This window comes from Aquarana catesbeiana, linkage group LG11 (assembly GCF_042186555.1).
Source record: "Aquarana catesbeiana isolate 2022-GZ linkage group LG11, ASM4218655v1, whole genome shotgun sequence".
Taxonomy (NCBI): Eukaryota; Metazoa; Chordata; class Amphibia; order Anura; family Ranidae; genus Aquarana; species Aquarana catesbeiana.
The window spans coordinates 280,938,168-280,955,288 of NC_133334.1; the positions used below are offsets into that span (position 1 = coordinate 280,938,168).

Here is a 17,121-nt window from a genome sequence, read left to right on the forward strand (position 1 = left end):
ACAGTTTAGCTAATAAACGCCAATTCGAAATTTGATGAGCTCTGCGCTGCGCCCTGCACAGAAATACCAAACTGTAGCTGGAGGTCCCCTTTAACCACACACAGCAGAATTCCGCCCCTATCGATTGCATGCGATCCGAAGAGAACTTCATCCTTCCCCAGCGTCCCGATCCACAACACACGGCCCTTATATAATAAAGAGGGTCTGTCCCATCGGCACCCCAATTCCTCGACATTGTCCGAGGCCACGCCCGGTACGTATTGGTGAGATTTCGGTGAATGGCACTTACCTTGCTGTGGATTCACCCCTCTCTCTATAGCTGTCCGATCGCCTTCCACTAACACACACACACTGGCACCAAGTGCAGGCTGAGGGGCGGCCCGCGAAAGAGCAGCCCAAAATAACCGCATGCCCACAACTGACAGGTGGGATCCCAAAGTGACACTCCGTCCGTGTGTGTGTCCATGTGTGTGTGTCTGACATGTTCCGTGTGTGTGCCTTACATGTTCTGTGTGTGGGCTGCATGTTTGTATTGCAGGATGCATGGACGCTGGCATGTACAGACCCGTCACATCACAGCTTTACAGACCCAACACTAAACCCCGGAGCACAGTACACATATATTACATGCATTACATACACATACATTACATACACATATACACATATATTACATACATTACACACACATACATTACATACACATATAGTACATACATTACACATATATTACATACATTACACACACATACATTACATACACATATAGTACATACACATACATTATATACATTACATACACATACATTACATACACATATATTACATACATTACATACATTACATACACATATACACATACATTACATACACATACATTACATACACATATATTACACACACATATATTACATACATTACATACATTACATACACATATATTACACACACATATATTACATATATTACATACATTACACACACATACATTACATACACATATAGTACATACATTACATACACATACATTACATACACATATAGTACATACATTATATACATTACATACACATACATTACATACACATATATTACACACACATATATTACATACATTACATACATTACATACATTACATACACATATACACATACATTACATACACATACATTACATACACATATATTACACACACATATATTACATACATTACATACATTACATACACATATATTACACACACATATATTACATATATTACATACATTACACACACATACATTACATACACATATAGTACATACATTACATACACATACATTACATACACATATAGTACATACATTATATACATTACATACACATATATTACACACACATATATTACATACATTACATACATTACATACACATATACACATACATTACATACACATATACACATACATTACATGCATTACATACACATATATTACACACAACTACACATATATACATTCACACCCCTTGACATTTCCCACATTTTGTCATATTACAACCAAAAATGTAAATGTATTTTATTGGGATTTTATGTGATGGACCAACACAAAGTGTCACATAATTGTGAAGTGGAAGGAAAATGATAAATGATACAAATAAATATGTGAAAAGTGTGGGGGGGGGGGGGCATTTGTATTGAGCCCCCTTTACTCTGATACACCTAACTAAAATCTAGTGGAACAAATTGCCTTCAGAAGTCACCTAATTAGTAAGTAGAGTCCACCTGTGTGTTATTTACTCATCAGTATAAATACAGCTGTTCTGTGAATCCCTCAGAGGTTTGTTAGAGAACCTTAGTGGACAAACAGCATCATGAAGGCCAAGGAACACACCAGACAGGTCAGGGATAAAGTTGTGGAGAAGTATAAAGCAGGGTTAGGTTATAAAAAAATCTCCCAAGCTTTGAACATCTCACGGAGCTCTGTTCAATCCATCATCGGAAAATGGAAAGTGTATGGCACAACTGCAAACCTACCAAGACATGGCCGTCCACCTAAACTGACCGACCGGGCAAGGAGAGCATTCATCAGAGAAGAGCCAAGAGGTCCATGGTAACTCTGGAGGAGCTGCAGAGATCCACAGCTCAGGTGGGAGAATCTGTCCACAGGACAACTATTAGTCGTGTTCTCCACAAATCTGCCCTTTATGGAAGAGTGACAAGAAGAAAGACATTGGTGAAAGAAAGTCATAAGAAGTCCTGTTTGTAGTTTGTGAGAAGCCATGTGGAGGACACAGCAAACATGTGGAAGAAGATGCTCTGGTCACATGAGACCAAAATTATACTTTATGGCCTAAAAGCAAAACGCTATGTGTGGGGAAAACTAACACTTCACATCACCCTGAACACACCATCCCCACCGTGAAACATGGTGGTGGCAGCATCATGTGGTGGGGATGGTTTTCTTCAGCAGGGACAGGGAAGCTGGTCAGAGATGATGGGAAGATGGATGGAGACAAATACAGGACAATCTTAGAAGAAAACCTGTTAGAGTCTACAAAAGACTTGAGACTGGGGCGGAGGTTCACCTTCCAGCAGGACAACGACCCGAAACATCCAGCCAGAGCTACAATGGAATGGTTTAGATCAAAGCATATTCATGTGTTAGAATGGCCCAGTCACAGTCCAGACCTAAATCACATTGAGAATCTGTGGCAAGACTTGAAAATTGCTGTTCACAGACGCTCTCCATCCAATCTGACAGAGCTTGAGATATTTTACAAAGAAGAATGGGCAGAAATGTCCTCTCTAGATGTGTAAAGCTGGTAGAGACACCCCCAAAAAGACTTGTAGAGAAAGGGGGTTCTACAAAGTATTGACTCCGGGGGGCGCCATACAAATGCCCCCCCCCCCCACACACTTTTCACATATTTATTTGTATCATTTATCATTTTCCTTCCACTTCACAATTATGTGACACTTTGTGTTGGTCTATCACATAAAATCCCAATAAAGTATATTTATGTTTTTGGTTGTAACATCACAAAATGTGGAAAATTTCAAGGGGTGTGAATACTTTTTCAAGGCACTGTATACACATACACATTCTTTAAACACACACATACATATATATATATATATATATATATATATATATATATATATATATATATATATATATATATATATATATATATATATATATATATACATATAGATCACACACACAGAAATACACATATACATAAACATTAGGGACACGGATTATGGACACACACATACACACACGCATCTGTTTCTGTTCAGCTTAAACTAAAACCCATCAGATCAGAAGCTTCCACAACCCAACATCTAATTAAAGAACATCTGGCTGGAAGAAGCAGATCTCATGAAGGGGCTGATAGAGACAATATGGGGTATGAGAGATCCAGAGAGACAATGTGGGGTATGAGATCCAGAGAGACAATGTGGGGTATGAGATCCAGAGAGACAATGTGGGGTATGAGAGATCCAGAGAGACAATGTGGGGTATGAGAGATCCAGAGAGACAATGTGGGGTATGAGATCCAGAGAGACAATGTGGGGTATGAGAGATCCAGAGAGACAATGTGGGGTATGAGATCCAGAGAGACAATGTGGGGTATGAGATCCAGAGAGACAATGTGGAGTATGAGATCCAGAGAGACAATGTGGGGTATGAGAGATCCAGAGAGACAATGTGGGGTATGAGATCCAGAGAGACAATGTGGGGTATGAGATCCAGAGAGACAATGTGGGGTATGAGAGATCCAGAGAGACAATGTGGGGTATGAGAGATCCAGAGAGACAATGTGGGGTATGAGATCCAGAGAGACAATGTGGGGTATGAGATCCAGAGAGACAATGTGGGGTATGAGATCCAGAGAGACAATGTGGGGTATGAGATCCAGAGAGACAATGTGGGGTATGAGGGAATGTTGTATGCCAGAGATTGTGTCATCCCCAGTGATGGACACATATGACAGATATGAGTGAGAGGAAATGCTGCTCATCCATATTGTTTGGAGGGGGGGTTGGGGTAACATGGCCAAAAAATAAAGCAATTAAAGAAAAATAAATATTCAAGAAATTATCTAAAATCACCTTTTTTTCTGCAGCTAATCCCCACACATGTGAGAGCTTTACGAGGGGCTGTTCAACACATGAAACACTTCAAAGGTCTGTACAATTTTATGAGACATATAAAGGAAACATCAATTCTGTGCAGCAACTCACAGGAAGCCGAAGGAATTCATACTTTACTGGTCTGTCTAATGGTAAACCAATCCCAAGGTGCCTATGGGCACAGCCTATTGTGTCCTTTCCCCAATCAGTTATCACAGTCTGGCCACCCACCCAAAGAGCTCCCATGAATTTCTTTGTGGATCCAAAGAAACATTCTAAACATTTCCTTCCTGTAATAATTGTAACTTGTCTATAATTATAATGAAGTTATGTTGTCTGGTCATTATAGAATGTTGTATGGCAATTTTTCTTTACAATCAGTCATTGTGTCTGTGGCAGGCAGGAGATCTTTCATAAAGCTTAACGCAGGGGTGCCCAACCAGTGGCCCACGGAGTCCTCTTATGTGGCCCACGGAGTCCTCTTATGTGGCCGGTGACTTCCTGCTATGGGATGGCGGGTTGGCAAGCCCAGATCGCAAGTTGCATCAGTGTTGTGAATGAAGCCGATGGTAGAGGAAGCAAGCAGCTGCGAAGCAGAGCCACATAAGTTAATACTTCATGTATAGCGCCGGCTCCTAACACCTGAATGGAAGACTAAAATCACAGTATATATATATGGGAATATGTGTTCTGTAGTGGTTACTGGGCTTCTTTCAAACTGATCCGCAGGTTCAGCGCAGTGCACCCAGGGCTGGTGCTAGACTATTTTGTGCCCCAGGCAAGACCAGATACTTGCACTTGTACATTTTTAAAAATAGTAGAAAATATTAAAACATCTAAACACGAAACTGCTAAATTTCTTTTAATTTTCAGAAATAAGCGTCATATAATGCCAAGGAGACAGCCCAATCCAGCAAAAAAACAAAAAAAACCAGCCCAATCCAGCAAAGAAACATCCACATATAGCAAAGAGACAGCCCAATCCAGCAAACAAACATCCACATATTGCAAAGAGACAGACCAATCCAGCAAAGACACAGCCAAGTCCAGCAAAGAGACATCCCTCTCTACCCCAGTGCAGCTGTCATGGTGTGATGGCGTGTGATAAAAGAGAAAGTGTGCCGCGCTCCTTCAGTGCGGCAGTGTCTCCAGCGGCCGGCCCTGGAAGTGTGAGTCCCCCTGCAGGCAGCACTTCCTGTGTGTCACTGGAGCCAACTTTTGTCTGCAGCTCCTACTATGCTGGAGCCGGCCCTGCTTTAAGGCAAGTCTGTGGTGGCCGGCCCAGTCAGCCTCTGCCAGGTGGCCGATCATAATTCTACTGGACAACTAGGCAGGAGAAAAGATGCCTATAGGCACAGCCTACTGCTTCTAATGGTAAATCCACCCTAAGATGCCTATAGGCACACCTATTGTGTCTACTGGTAAGTCCATCCCGTGGTGCCTATAGGCACAGTCTATTGTATTTAATGGTAAATCCATCCCAAGGTGCCCATAGGCACAGCTTATTGTGTCTGATGGTAAGTCCATCCCAATGTGCCTATAGGCACAGCCAACTGTGTTTAATGGCAAGTCCATCTCAAGGTGCCTAAAAGGCATAGCCTGTTGTGTCTGATGGTAAATCCATCCCAAGTTTTCTTTAGGCACAGCCTATTGTGTTTAATAGTAAATCCAGCCCTGCTGAGGGTACTTAGGTCTTGCTTAGATGCGCATTAAAAGGAGGACACTTGCTCCATGGGTTAAACCCCGTACCATGCACCCCCCCCTTTTTTTCCCCAATCATGGCTACTTTACACGACACCTGTGAAGGAACATTGCAATCCTGGCATGTCTGAACATTGTATCTGGACCCCGGGCAGGCAAAGCCATTCCTCCCATTCTAACCTGGGTTCGAATATTAGGATAATGTGTAAATAGGCTTATCACTGCCTGGATGAGGATGTCTTTGGGGACCTCCAATCTCAGGAGAGACCCTAGATCAGCAGCTCTACTAGATTGGATGAGGAGTGGATGATTCTGGACCAATACACTCTTATAGGACATCGGGATCCCATCAATGTCCATACTTTCCTGGGAAAAATAGGAAATAGCTGGATTGCCCTCTGTGGGTATCTAAGCAGGGTTACCGAGACACGGCCTAAATGACAGAAGATAATGATCTGTTACCACCTAAATCGATGGAGGATTGTTATTCAACATTATTAAATGAAATACCCCTCGGGGGAAATAGGGGGACCTTCATTTTCAAAGCATTTGTTTGATTAATGAGGACAAATCCACATTTGTTTTTGACTGTAATGAGAAGTTCTGAAGGCTTGTGATAGAATTTTGTAACAAAAATACCATTGCAGTTTGATTACATTTTTTTGTTAATGAGATGTACAATGAATGTTCTGTCAAACCATCTTACGAGTACCCCTTGTGAAAGTACCCCTGGGGCACATGAATACCTCTAGTGAAAGTACCCCTGGGGCACATGAATACCTCTAGTGAAAGTACCCCTGGGGTACATGAATACCTCTAGTGAAAGTACCCCTGGGGTACATGAATACCTCTAGTGAAAGTACCCCTGGGGCACATGAATACCTCTAGTGAAAGTACCCCTGGGGTACATGAATACCTCTAGTGAAAGTACCCCTGGGGTACATGAATACCTCTAGTGAAAGTACCACTGGGGCACATGAATACCTCCAGTGAAAGTACCCCTGGGGCACAAGAATACCTGTCGTGAAAGTACCACTGGGGCACAAGAATACCTGTCGTAAAAGTACCCCTGGGGTACATGAATACCTCTAGTGAAAGTACCCCTGGGGTACATGAATACCTCTAGTGAAAGTACCACTGGGGCACATGAATACCTCCAGTGAAAGTACCCCTGGGGCACAAGAATACCTGTCGTGAAAGTACCACTGGGGCACATGAATACCTCTAGTGAAAGTACCCCTGGGGTACATGAATACCTCTAGTGAAAGTACCCCTGGGGCACAAGAATACCTCTAGTGAAAGTACCCCTGGGGTACATGAATACCTCTGGTAAAAAAAGTACCCCTGGGGCACAAGAATACCTCTCGTGAAAGTACCCCTGGGGTACATGAGTACCCCTCGTGAAAGTACCCTTTGTGAAAGCACTCCTGGTGTACATAAGTACACCTCTTGTAAGTACACCTGGGATATATGAGTACCCTTCATGAAAGTACCCCTGGGGTACATGAGTACCTCCCGTGAATGTATCCCTGGGGTATATAAGTACCCCACCTGAAAGTACCCCAGGAGTACATGAGTACCTCCTGTGAAAGTACCCCTGGGCTACATGACTACCCCTTGTGAAAGTACCCCTGGGGTACATGAGTACCTCTCGGGTAAGTATCCCTGGGGTACATGAGTACCTCTCGGGTAAGTACACCTGGGTACATGAGTACCCTTTGTGATTGTACCCCAAGGCTACGTTAGTACCTCTCATGATAGTACCCCTGGGGTACATGAGTATCGTTCACTAAGGTACCCCAGGGGTACATGAGTACATCTCATGAAAGTACCCCAGTACACATGAGTGCCTCTTGTGAAAGTACCCCTGGGGTACATGTACCTTTGGGTGAGAACCTATGTTCTCACCCAAAGGTACGTTTCTGGTGGACAGGCTGGAGAACATTTGGTGTAGGTGTAGGAGCCAACTGGTGCAATCCTGTAGAAGAACCACAAGTCTCAGCATGCCATGACAGCCAACAAAAGGCTCGCTTGCCCTTGCAGTTCCCCATCAAGCTTCCTATGCCATATCCATAGTACCACCCCTCAAGTTTCTATACAGATCCCCCCAATTTTAAAGCGCCATCTCACTTGTGCTTGGGGTGTAGGAGGAAGTGCGGTTGGTCCCTTGGCTGAGTGCAGGTGATGGAGGGGGCATGGTGGGCGGCGTGGTCCTCGTCTGGGTCTTCACATCAGCCGGTGAGTCTGGCATTGTAATCTGGGAATCGTGTGAATTGCCTGCGAAGAGAAAATAAAAAGAAAAGAATGAGATGAGCCGCTCATAATAACAGGTTCTCTTTATAATCTCAGAGATGACAGATTGTGCCAGTCCAGGGGGGGGGGGGGTGACCAAGGCTGGGTGGAAATTACCATTCAGGTGGAGAGGGTCGGGGGGGGGGGTGTGATGGAAGACGTGGACGGAGAGCAGCAGTTAAAGCAATTCCGAAACACCTGCTGCTGGGATCAGCTGTGGCGCTCCCCCTACCACCCCCCCCCCCCAACCTCCTCTACTATTATTAACCCTTGCCTGGCCGGCGGCGCTCTGTTCCTCTGCCAGCGACGAGGTCCGTGGGGTTCACTGCAGTTTGAGAGCCGAGGACAGGTGTGTGGCAGCTGCCGAGATCCGTCCTGCAACTCCAGCCAAGACCAAAGAAGGGAACGCCGGGCAGAAGACAGGAGGGAAGGAGTCTGCCAGGGCGGCCTTAACCCTTCGCGTGCCACCCGGCGGCACAGTTTGCAGGGTTCCTCGCCTAGTTTTTTTTTTTTTTTTTAGTTTTTGCACAGACGCGCGAACACCCAGCCCGGTTGCCTTGCGCCTCTCTCTTTCTCTCCGGCATACGCCCCGCCGGCCAGGACTAGCGCACACCATATGGGATTGTGTCCCCAGTGCCCCCCCCCTCCTCCTGGTGCCGCAGATAAGAAGGCTCCCTGTTTATGAGAAGCACTTTTCTCAGCCGCCAGGGTTGGCGATTGCCGCTTGTGTGTTTTTTTTTTTTTTTTTGACAGGTCTTGGGAAAACTCCAGCGCTCCCAGCCCCGGCTCCAGCCAGGAACTCTCCTCCTCTTTTCGGATTATTTTTATTTGCTCGCTAATGGGCTGCAGCTGGACGTTTGTGCGGAGCTGACATCTGGAGTCCATCACCAGCGCGGGCATCCAGGATCACATCTACACAATGGTGCCAAATGCAGAGCCAGGAGGAGGGGGGGGGGGTGATAAAGAGGGGGCATTCTCCAGAGCTGGCTCTACGGTGCCATGTGATGAGGGTACCAGCAAGCCGTGCCCGCCGGGGGGGTACAGTGCCACGCAAGACCCACGTTGGTCCCTTTTATTTAAAGTGAACCTGTCATCCATTTCAGACATTGAAAACTAAAAACGTCCTGCCTGACAATAGAAGCGACACCAAAAAATATCTTTATTCTCCATCCACATTCACTGCTTAACAGCCTAGTAATCCATTCTTCAGGACATTCCTTCTTACTGTGTGTTTCCCGCCCCTTGTAACGTCCCATGTGGGCTCCCGATCCTCTCCTTTTCCCCTCTCAAGAACAGCTCTGTGCACATCCCATCTCAGGAGTGAGGAAGAGAGGGGGGGCTGCGTTCCTAAATACAGGGGGACCAAGAGAGGGGGGGCTACATCCCTACATACAGGGGGACCAAGAGAGGGGGCTACATTCCTACATACAGGGGGACCAAGAGAGGGGGGCTACATTCCTACATACAGGGGGGGCAAGAGAGGGGGGGGGCTACATTCCTACATACAGGGGGGGCAAGAGAGGGGGGGGGCTACATTCCTACATACAGGGGGGCAAGAGAGGGGGGGCTACATTCCTACATACAAGGGGGACCAAGAGAGGGGGGCTACATTCCTACATACAGGGGGACCAAGAGAGGGGGGCTACATTCCTACATACAAGGGGGACCAAGAGAGGGGGGCTACATTCCTACATACAGGGGGGCCAAGAGAGGGGGGCTACATTCCTACATACAAGGGGGACCAAGAGAGGGGGGCTACATTCCTTCATACAGGGGGACCAAGAGAGGGGGGCTACATTCCTACATACAGGGGGACCAAGAGAGGGGGGCTACATTACTACATACAGGGGGACCAAGAGGGGGGGCTACATTCCTACATACAGGGGGACCAAGAGGGGGGGCTACATTCCTACATACAAGGGGGACCAAGAGAGGGGGGCTACATTCCTACATACAAGGGGGACCAAGAGAGGGGGGCTACATTCCTTCATACAGGGGGACCAAGAGAGGGGGGCTACATTCCTACATACAGGGGGACCAAGAGAGGGGGGGCTACATTCCTACATACAGGGGGACCAAGAGGGGGGGCTACATTCCTACATACAGGGGGACCAAGAGAGGGGGGAGCTACATTCCTACATACAAGGGGACCAAGAGGGGGGGCTACATTCCTACATACAGGGGGACCAAGAGAGGGGGGCTACATTCCTACATACAGGGGGACCAAGAGAAGGGGGGCTACATTCCTACATACAGAGGGACCAAGAGAGGGGGGGCTACATTCCTACATACAAGGGGGACCAAGAGAGGGGGGGGCTACATTCCTATATACAGGGGGACCAAGAGAGGGGGGAGCTACATTCCTACATACAGGGGGACCAAGAGGGGGGGCTACATTCCTACATACAGGGGGACCAAGAGAGGGGGGCTACATTCCTACATACAGGGGGACCAAGAGAGGGGGGGCTACATTCCTAAATACAGGGGGACCAAGAGAGGGGGGGCTACATTCCTACATACAAGGGGGACCAAGAGAGGGGGGGCTACATTCCTATATACAGGGGGACCAAGAGAGGGGAGCTACATTCCTACATACAGGGGGACCAAGAGGGGGGGCTACATTCCTACATACAGGGGGACCAAGAGAGGGGGGCTACATTCCTACATACAGGGGGACCAAGAGAGGCGGGGCTACATTCCTACATACAGGGGGACCAAGAGAGGGGGGGCTACATTCCTACATACAGGGGGACCAAGAGAGGCGGGGCTACATTCCTACATACAGGGGGACCAAGAGAGGGGGGGCTACATTCCTACATACAGGAGGACCAAGAGAGGCGGGGCTACATTCCTACATACAGGGGGACCAAGAGAGGGGGGGCTACATTCCTACATACAGGGGGACCAAGAGAGGGGGGCTACATTCCTACATACAGGGGGACCAAGAGAGGGGGGCTACATTCCTACATACAAGGAGTCCAAGAGAGGGGGGGCTACATTCCTACATACAGGGGGACCAAGAGAGGGGAGCTACATTCCTACATACAGGGGGACCAAGAGGGGGGGGCTACATTCCTTCATACAGGGGGACCAAGAGAGGGGGGGCTACATTCCTACATACAGGGGGACCAAGAGAGGGGGGGCTACATTCCTACATACAGGGGGACCAAGAGAGGGGGGGCTACATTCCTAAATACAGGGGTACCAAGAGAGGGGGGGCTACATTCCTACATACAGGGGGACCAAGAGAGGGGGGGCTACATTCCTAAATACAGGGGTACCAAGAGAGGGGGGGCTACATTCCTTCATACAGGGGGACCAAGAGAGGGGGGCTACATTCCTACATACAGGGGGACCAAGAGAGGGGGGCTACATTCCTACATACAGGGGGACCAAGAGAGGGGGGGCTACATTCCTAAATACAGGGGTACCAAGAGAGGGGGGCTACATTCCTACATACAGGGGGACCAAGAGAGGGGGGGCTACATTCCTACATACAGGGGGACCAAGAGAGGGGGGGCTACATTCCTAAATACAGGGGTACCAAGAGAGGGTGGCTACAGTCCTACAGTCCTATTTACAGAGGGACCAAGACAGGATGGCTACATTCCTACATACAGGGGGACCAGGAGAGGGTGGCTACAGTCCTACAGTCCTATTTACAGAGGGACCAAGACAGGATGGCTACATTCCTACATACAGGGGGACCAGGAGAGGGGGGCTACATTCCTACATACAGGGTGACCAAGAGAGGGGGGCTACATTCCTACATACAGGGTGACCAAGAGAGGGGGGGCTACATTCCTACATACAGGGGGTCCAAGAGAGGGTGGCTACTTTCCTACATACAAGGGGGACCAAGAGAGGAGGGCTACATTCCTACATACAGGGGGACCAAGAGAGGGGGGCTACATTCCTACATACAGGGGGACCAAGAGAGGGGGGCTACATTCCTACATACAGGGGGACCAAGAGAGGGGGGCTACATTCCTACATACAGGGGGACCAAGAGAGGGGGGGCTACATTCCTACAGAGGGACCAAGAGAGGGGGGCTACGTTCCTACATACAGAGGGACCATGGAGAACGAACGTAGCCTCCCTCTTACAGGAAGTCAGATCACAGCAGCAATATAAAGGAATTTGGAGATTTGAAGGAGGCTGAGAGCCATAGAAGGGACCTTTTTTTTCTAGTTATGAATACATATTTTTATTTAAACCAGAGTTCACTGTCACTTTAACTACTATTAGCCACAAAATTATATTTGCCCCTCTGATGCTGGTTTAACTTTTTTTTACCTGAGGTTCAACTTCATCCTCCAGCCTTCTCCCGATTACCCAATCAGAGCACCTTATTGGCCAGCAATGCTACTCTTATTGGACACGGTGCAGGCACTTATGCCGCGTACACACGACCGGTTTTGCCGTCACAATAAACTCCGAAGGTTTCTCCGACGGAACTCTGACGGAATTTCACTTAAGTGGTCTTGCCTACACAAGGTCAAACTAAAGTCCGACCGTCCAGAACGCGGTGACGTACAACGCGTACGACGGGACTAGAAAAGGGAAGTTCGGTAGCCAATAGCTTCCGTCTCGTACTTGCTTCAGAGCATGCGTCGTTTTTGGTCCGTCGGAACAGCATACAGACGAGCGGTTTTCCCGATAGGAATTGGTTCCGTTGGAAATATTTAGAACATGTTCCATTTCTAGGTCCATCAGAATTTTCGAAAAAAAGTCAGATGAGGGACACACCTGATCGGAATAGACGATGAAAAGATTCTGTCGGACTTTTTTTTGTTGGACATTCCGCTCTTGTGTACGCAGCTTTAGAGAGGAGGAGCCAGCAGCATAGAAATTGGTGAAATGCAAGTGCTGGGGTAAGAATTGTAAAAAATCATTTGGGAATATTTATTTTCTTGTGCTCAATGTGTTCAACTAAAAAGCGCTGAGGGTTTAATTATTACTTTAATACTCCAAACTCATGGGAAATGTGAATGCTACAGAAAGACTTATATGACCCCTCAAGCCAAACTCCCAATTACACAGCTGAACAATCCATACAGGAACCAAATTATTGGCGGCAAAATTGTGAAGGAATGCGTGCCCTCCACTGATCCATCCGCACCTGCTGTACTGTATAGCTGCATGGCATGACGAGGGTGACAACACTTTTTTTCACACCACATTAGTGACACCCACCCCGATCCATCAACCGAAGTGAGAAAAATTGTCCAACGGAAAATGGGTAAAAAATTCAGTTGCAAAGATTGAATTTTTGTACACCGGATTCCTAGATGAGCGTTCATTTCTGACCATCTCTTGTATCATGTCTGCAGTCTCTGATCATCTCTTGTATCATATCTGCAGTCTCTGACCACCTCCTGTATCATGTCTGCAGTCTATGACCATCTCCTGTATCATGTCTGCAGTCTCTGACCATCTCCTGTATCATGTCTGCAGTCTCTGACCATCTCTTGTATCATGTCTGCAGTCTCTGACCATCTTGTGTATCATGTCTGCAGTCTCTGATCCTCTCTTGTATCATGTCTGCAGTCTCTGACCATCTCCTGTATCATGTCTGCAGTCTCTGACCATCTCTTGTATCATGTCTGCAGTCTCTGACCATCTCTTGTATCATGTCTGCAGTCTCTGACCATCTCCTGTATCATGTCTGCAGTCTCTGACCATCTCCTGTATCATGTCTGCAGTCTCTGACCATCTCCTGTATCATGTCTGCAGTCTCTGACCATCCCCTGTATCATGTCTGCAGTCTCTGACCATCCCCTGTATCATGTCTGCAGTCTCTGACCATCTCTTGTATCATGTCTGCAGTCTCTGGCCATCTCCTGTATCGTGTCTGCAGTCTCTGACCATCTCTTGTATCATGTCTGCAGTCTCTGGCCATCTCCTGTATCGTGTCTGCAGTCTCTGACCATCTCTTGTATCATGTCTGCAGTCTCTGGCCATCTCCTGTATCGTGTCTGCAGTCTCTGACCATCTCCTGTATCATGTCTGCAGTCTATGACCATCTCCTGTATTATGTCTGCAGTCTCTGACCATCTTGTGTATCATGTCTGCAGTCTCTGATCCTCTCTTGTATCATGTTTGCAGTCTCTGACCATCTCCTGTATCATGTCTGCAGTCTCTGACCATCTCCTGTATTATGTCTGCAGTCTCTGACCATCTCCTGTATCATGTCTGCAGTCTCTGACCATCCCCTGTATCATGTCTGCAGTCTCTGACCATCCCCTGAATCATGTTTGCAGTCTCTGACCATCTCTTGTATCATGTCTGCAGTCTCTGGCCATCTCCTGTATCGTGTCTGCAGTCTCTGACCATCTCTTGTATCATGTCTGCAGTCTCTGACCATCTCCTGTATCATGTCTGCGGTCTCTGACCATCCCCTGTATCATGTCTGCAGTCTCTGACCATCTCTTGTATCATGTTTGCAGTCTCTGGCCATCTCCTGTATTGTGTCTGCAGTCTCTAACCATCTCTTGTATCATGTCTGCAGTCTCTGACCATCTCCTGTATCATGTCTGCAGTCTCTGGCCATCTCCTGTATCATGTCTGCAGTCTCTGACCATCTCTTGTATCATGTCTGCAGTCTCTGACCATCTCTTGTATCATGTCTGCAGTCTCTGACCATCCCCTGAATCATGTCTGCAGTCTCTGACCATCTCTTGTATCATGTCTGCAGTCTCTGGCCATCTCCTGTATCGTGTCTGCAGTCTCTGACCATCTCTTGTATCATGTCTGCAGTCTCTGACCATCTCCTGTATCATGTCTGCGGTCTCTGACCATCCCCTGTATCATGTCTGCAGTCTCTGACCATCTCTTGTATCATGTTTGCAGTCTCTGGCCATCTCCTGTATTGTGTCTGCAGTCTCTGACCATCTCTTGTATCATGTCTGCAGTCTCTGACCATCTCCTGTATCATGTCTGCAGTCTCTGGCCATCTCCTGTATCATGTCTGCAGTCTCTGACCATCTCTTGTATCATGTCTGCAGTCTCTGACCATCTCTTGTATCATGTCTGCAGTCTCTGACCATCCCTTGTATCATGTCTGCAGTCTCTGACCATCTCCTGTTGTATGTTTGGTGTCTCTGATAATGAATATTCAGTACATTTTATTTGTGGCCCTTTGGTGATGTCAGGGGGCCGCACTTTGGGCCCCTCATAAGTGGACCACCACAGCTCTAGAGTGTTGATCACAAGTGACTGCTTTATCTGCAGATTCCACTTTACAGGAGAGTAATGAGGAAGCAGCAAACCAACGGAAGAAAAGTGAGAGTATTACCGCCAGCAGGGAAGCAGAAAGAGGAAGAGAGGGCGTGAGAACGGGCGATGAGCGGGGGACCCGCGGCTGCCTGTCACATGGCAGGAGCATGGGAGCAGAGCAAAGGGTTAACAGGAGACCCCAGCAGTCCTCTCCCTGCTCTTTAAATGGCTGGAAATGCAGAGCAGATGTTGGGAGGCCGATCCCAGCCACAGCCAGCCCCGCTCCTAAATAAAGTAAAGTATTCCTGAAATTCAGCGCTGAGCCCCGCCAAGAACAACTCCAGATAAGAGCCGGAGACACTGGGCTCCATCTGGTCTCTGTTATGGAAACACTCAGCTGGGAGCCAGAGAGCGCCCTGCACTGGGACTGGAAGAATGCACAGCTTGTAATGGTGGAGGCTGAGCAGGGCCTACCTGGAACACAGAGCCAGGGGTCCCAATGGCCCCCATCCCCCCCCCAATACCCCAGCACTGCATAATACCCCCCCTGTTCATAGACTTCACATCTAATCCACATGATGACCTCAACTCTACTACACTGACCACCGCCCTAAGACCTACCTACAGGGCCCACCAGCCCCTTGCCTGCAGAGCTAAGTACACCTTCAGCTATATTCCAGGTGAAACCCATCAAAAGGTGTGCAAAGTCTTACCCTTTATTTTCTTTAGAAAGCAGCCACAGCTTCAGTAGGAAAGCCTGTCCCCCTGCCAGCATGCTGCAGAGAGGGAGCTGTGAACTTTGTGTGCAAGCAGTGGTCTCTCTGCAGAGGTCCCACATGCCCCTTCCACACTAATAGGTGCCTACGGGGGCCTAACAGCCCATTGTCTGTTGCCTGCAGAGCTAAGTACACCTTCTCTAACTCTCTGTGGTTGGGCTTAAAGTGAACCTCCACTTTGCTCCACCATGCACTAAGCAATTTAAAAGCCCTACTCAGGGCAAAAGGGGGCAAGAAAATGTTTGCCTGGGTCCAATCAATATTAAAGACGGCCCTGGCCCTACTGAACATTCAGTTGTAGTAGAAAAGCCTGCTGCCCTCTGCCAGCATGCTCCAGATAGGGACCTATGAACTTTGTGTGCAAGCAGTGGTCTCTCTGCAGAGGTCCGACATGCCCCCTCCGCAATTAATAGATGCATACGGGTCCTAGCAGCCCCTTGTCTGTTGCATGAAGAAGCCTAGTATACCTTCCCTAATCCCATGAAATACGGTGGGCTTAAAGTAAAGCTCTACTTTGCCTACCCAGCGCTGAGCAACAGGTATAACCCAAAGGCCCGACTGAGTGTTCAGTTTATTTCAGCAATATATATTGCAGGTGCAACCGATCAAAGGGTGTGCAAAGTCCTATTTGCCTTAGAAAGCAGCCACAGCTTCAGTAGGAAAGGCTGTTCCCTGCCAGCTTGCTGTAGACAGGGACCCTTGCACTTTGCATGCAAGCAGTGGTCTCTTGCAGAGCTCCCACATGCCCCCTTCGCTCTAATAAGTACCTACAGGGCCTAACAGCCCCTTGTCTGTTGTAGGCAGCTTGAGTTGGAAGACCCCCCCCCCCCCGCCAGCTTGCTGCCGAGAGGAACCTTGCACTTTGTGCGGAAGCAGCGGTCTCCCAGCAGAGGTTCCACATGCCCCTTTTGCTGGGTCAGACCTATAGCTCTCCATTAAGCAAAGCTGATGTAATGTTATACTGCTGGGTGCTTCACCAACGGAAGAATTCCTTCTCACGTCCGGCATGCTG

General features: G+C 47.7%; 1 protein-coding gene across 6 annotated transcripts in view; it reads right to left on the reverse strand.

Moving 5' to 3' along the window:
• The window catches only part of CBFA2T3 (CBFA2/RUNX1 partner transcriptional co-repressor 3), a 73,275-nt gene that overhangs the window by 25,038 nt on the left and 31,116 nt on the right, over nucleotides 1–17,121 (reverse strand). For 5 of the 6 annotated variants that reach the window (XM_073605937.1, XM_073605934.1, XM_073605936.1 and 2 more), the window contains exon 2: nucleotides 7,953–8,099. In XM_073605937.1, coding sequence (XP_073462038.1) covers nucleotides 7,953–8,073 — 121 coding nt within the window. In that variant the 5' untranslated portion in view covers nucleotides 8,074–8,099. Of the gene's footprint in view, nucleotides 1–7,952; nucleotides 8,100–8,388; nucleotides 9,102–17,121 lie in introns of those variants that run through there. The other variant, XM_073605935.1, reaches the window with a different exon arrangement.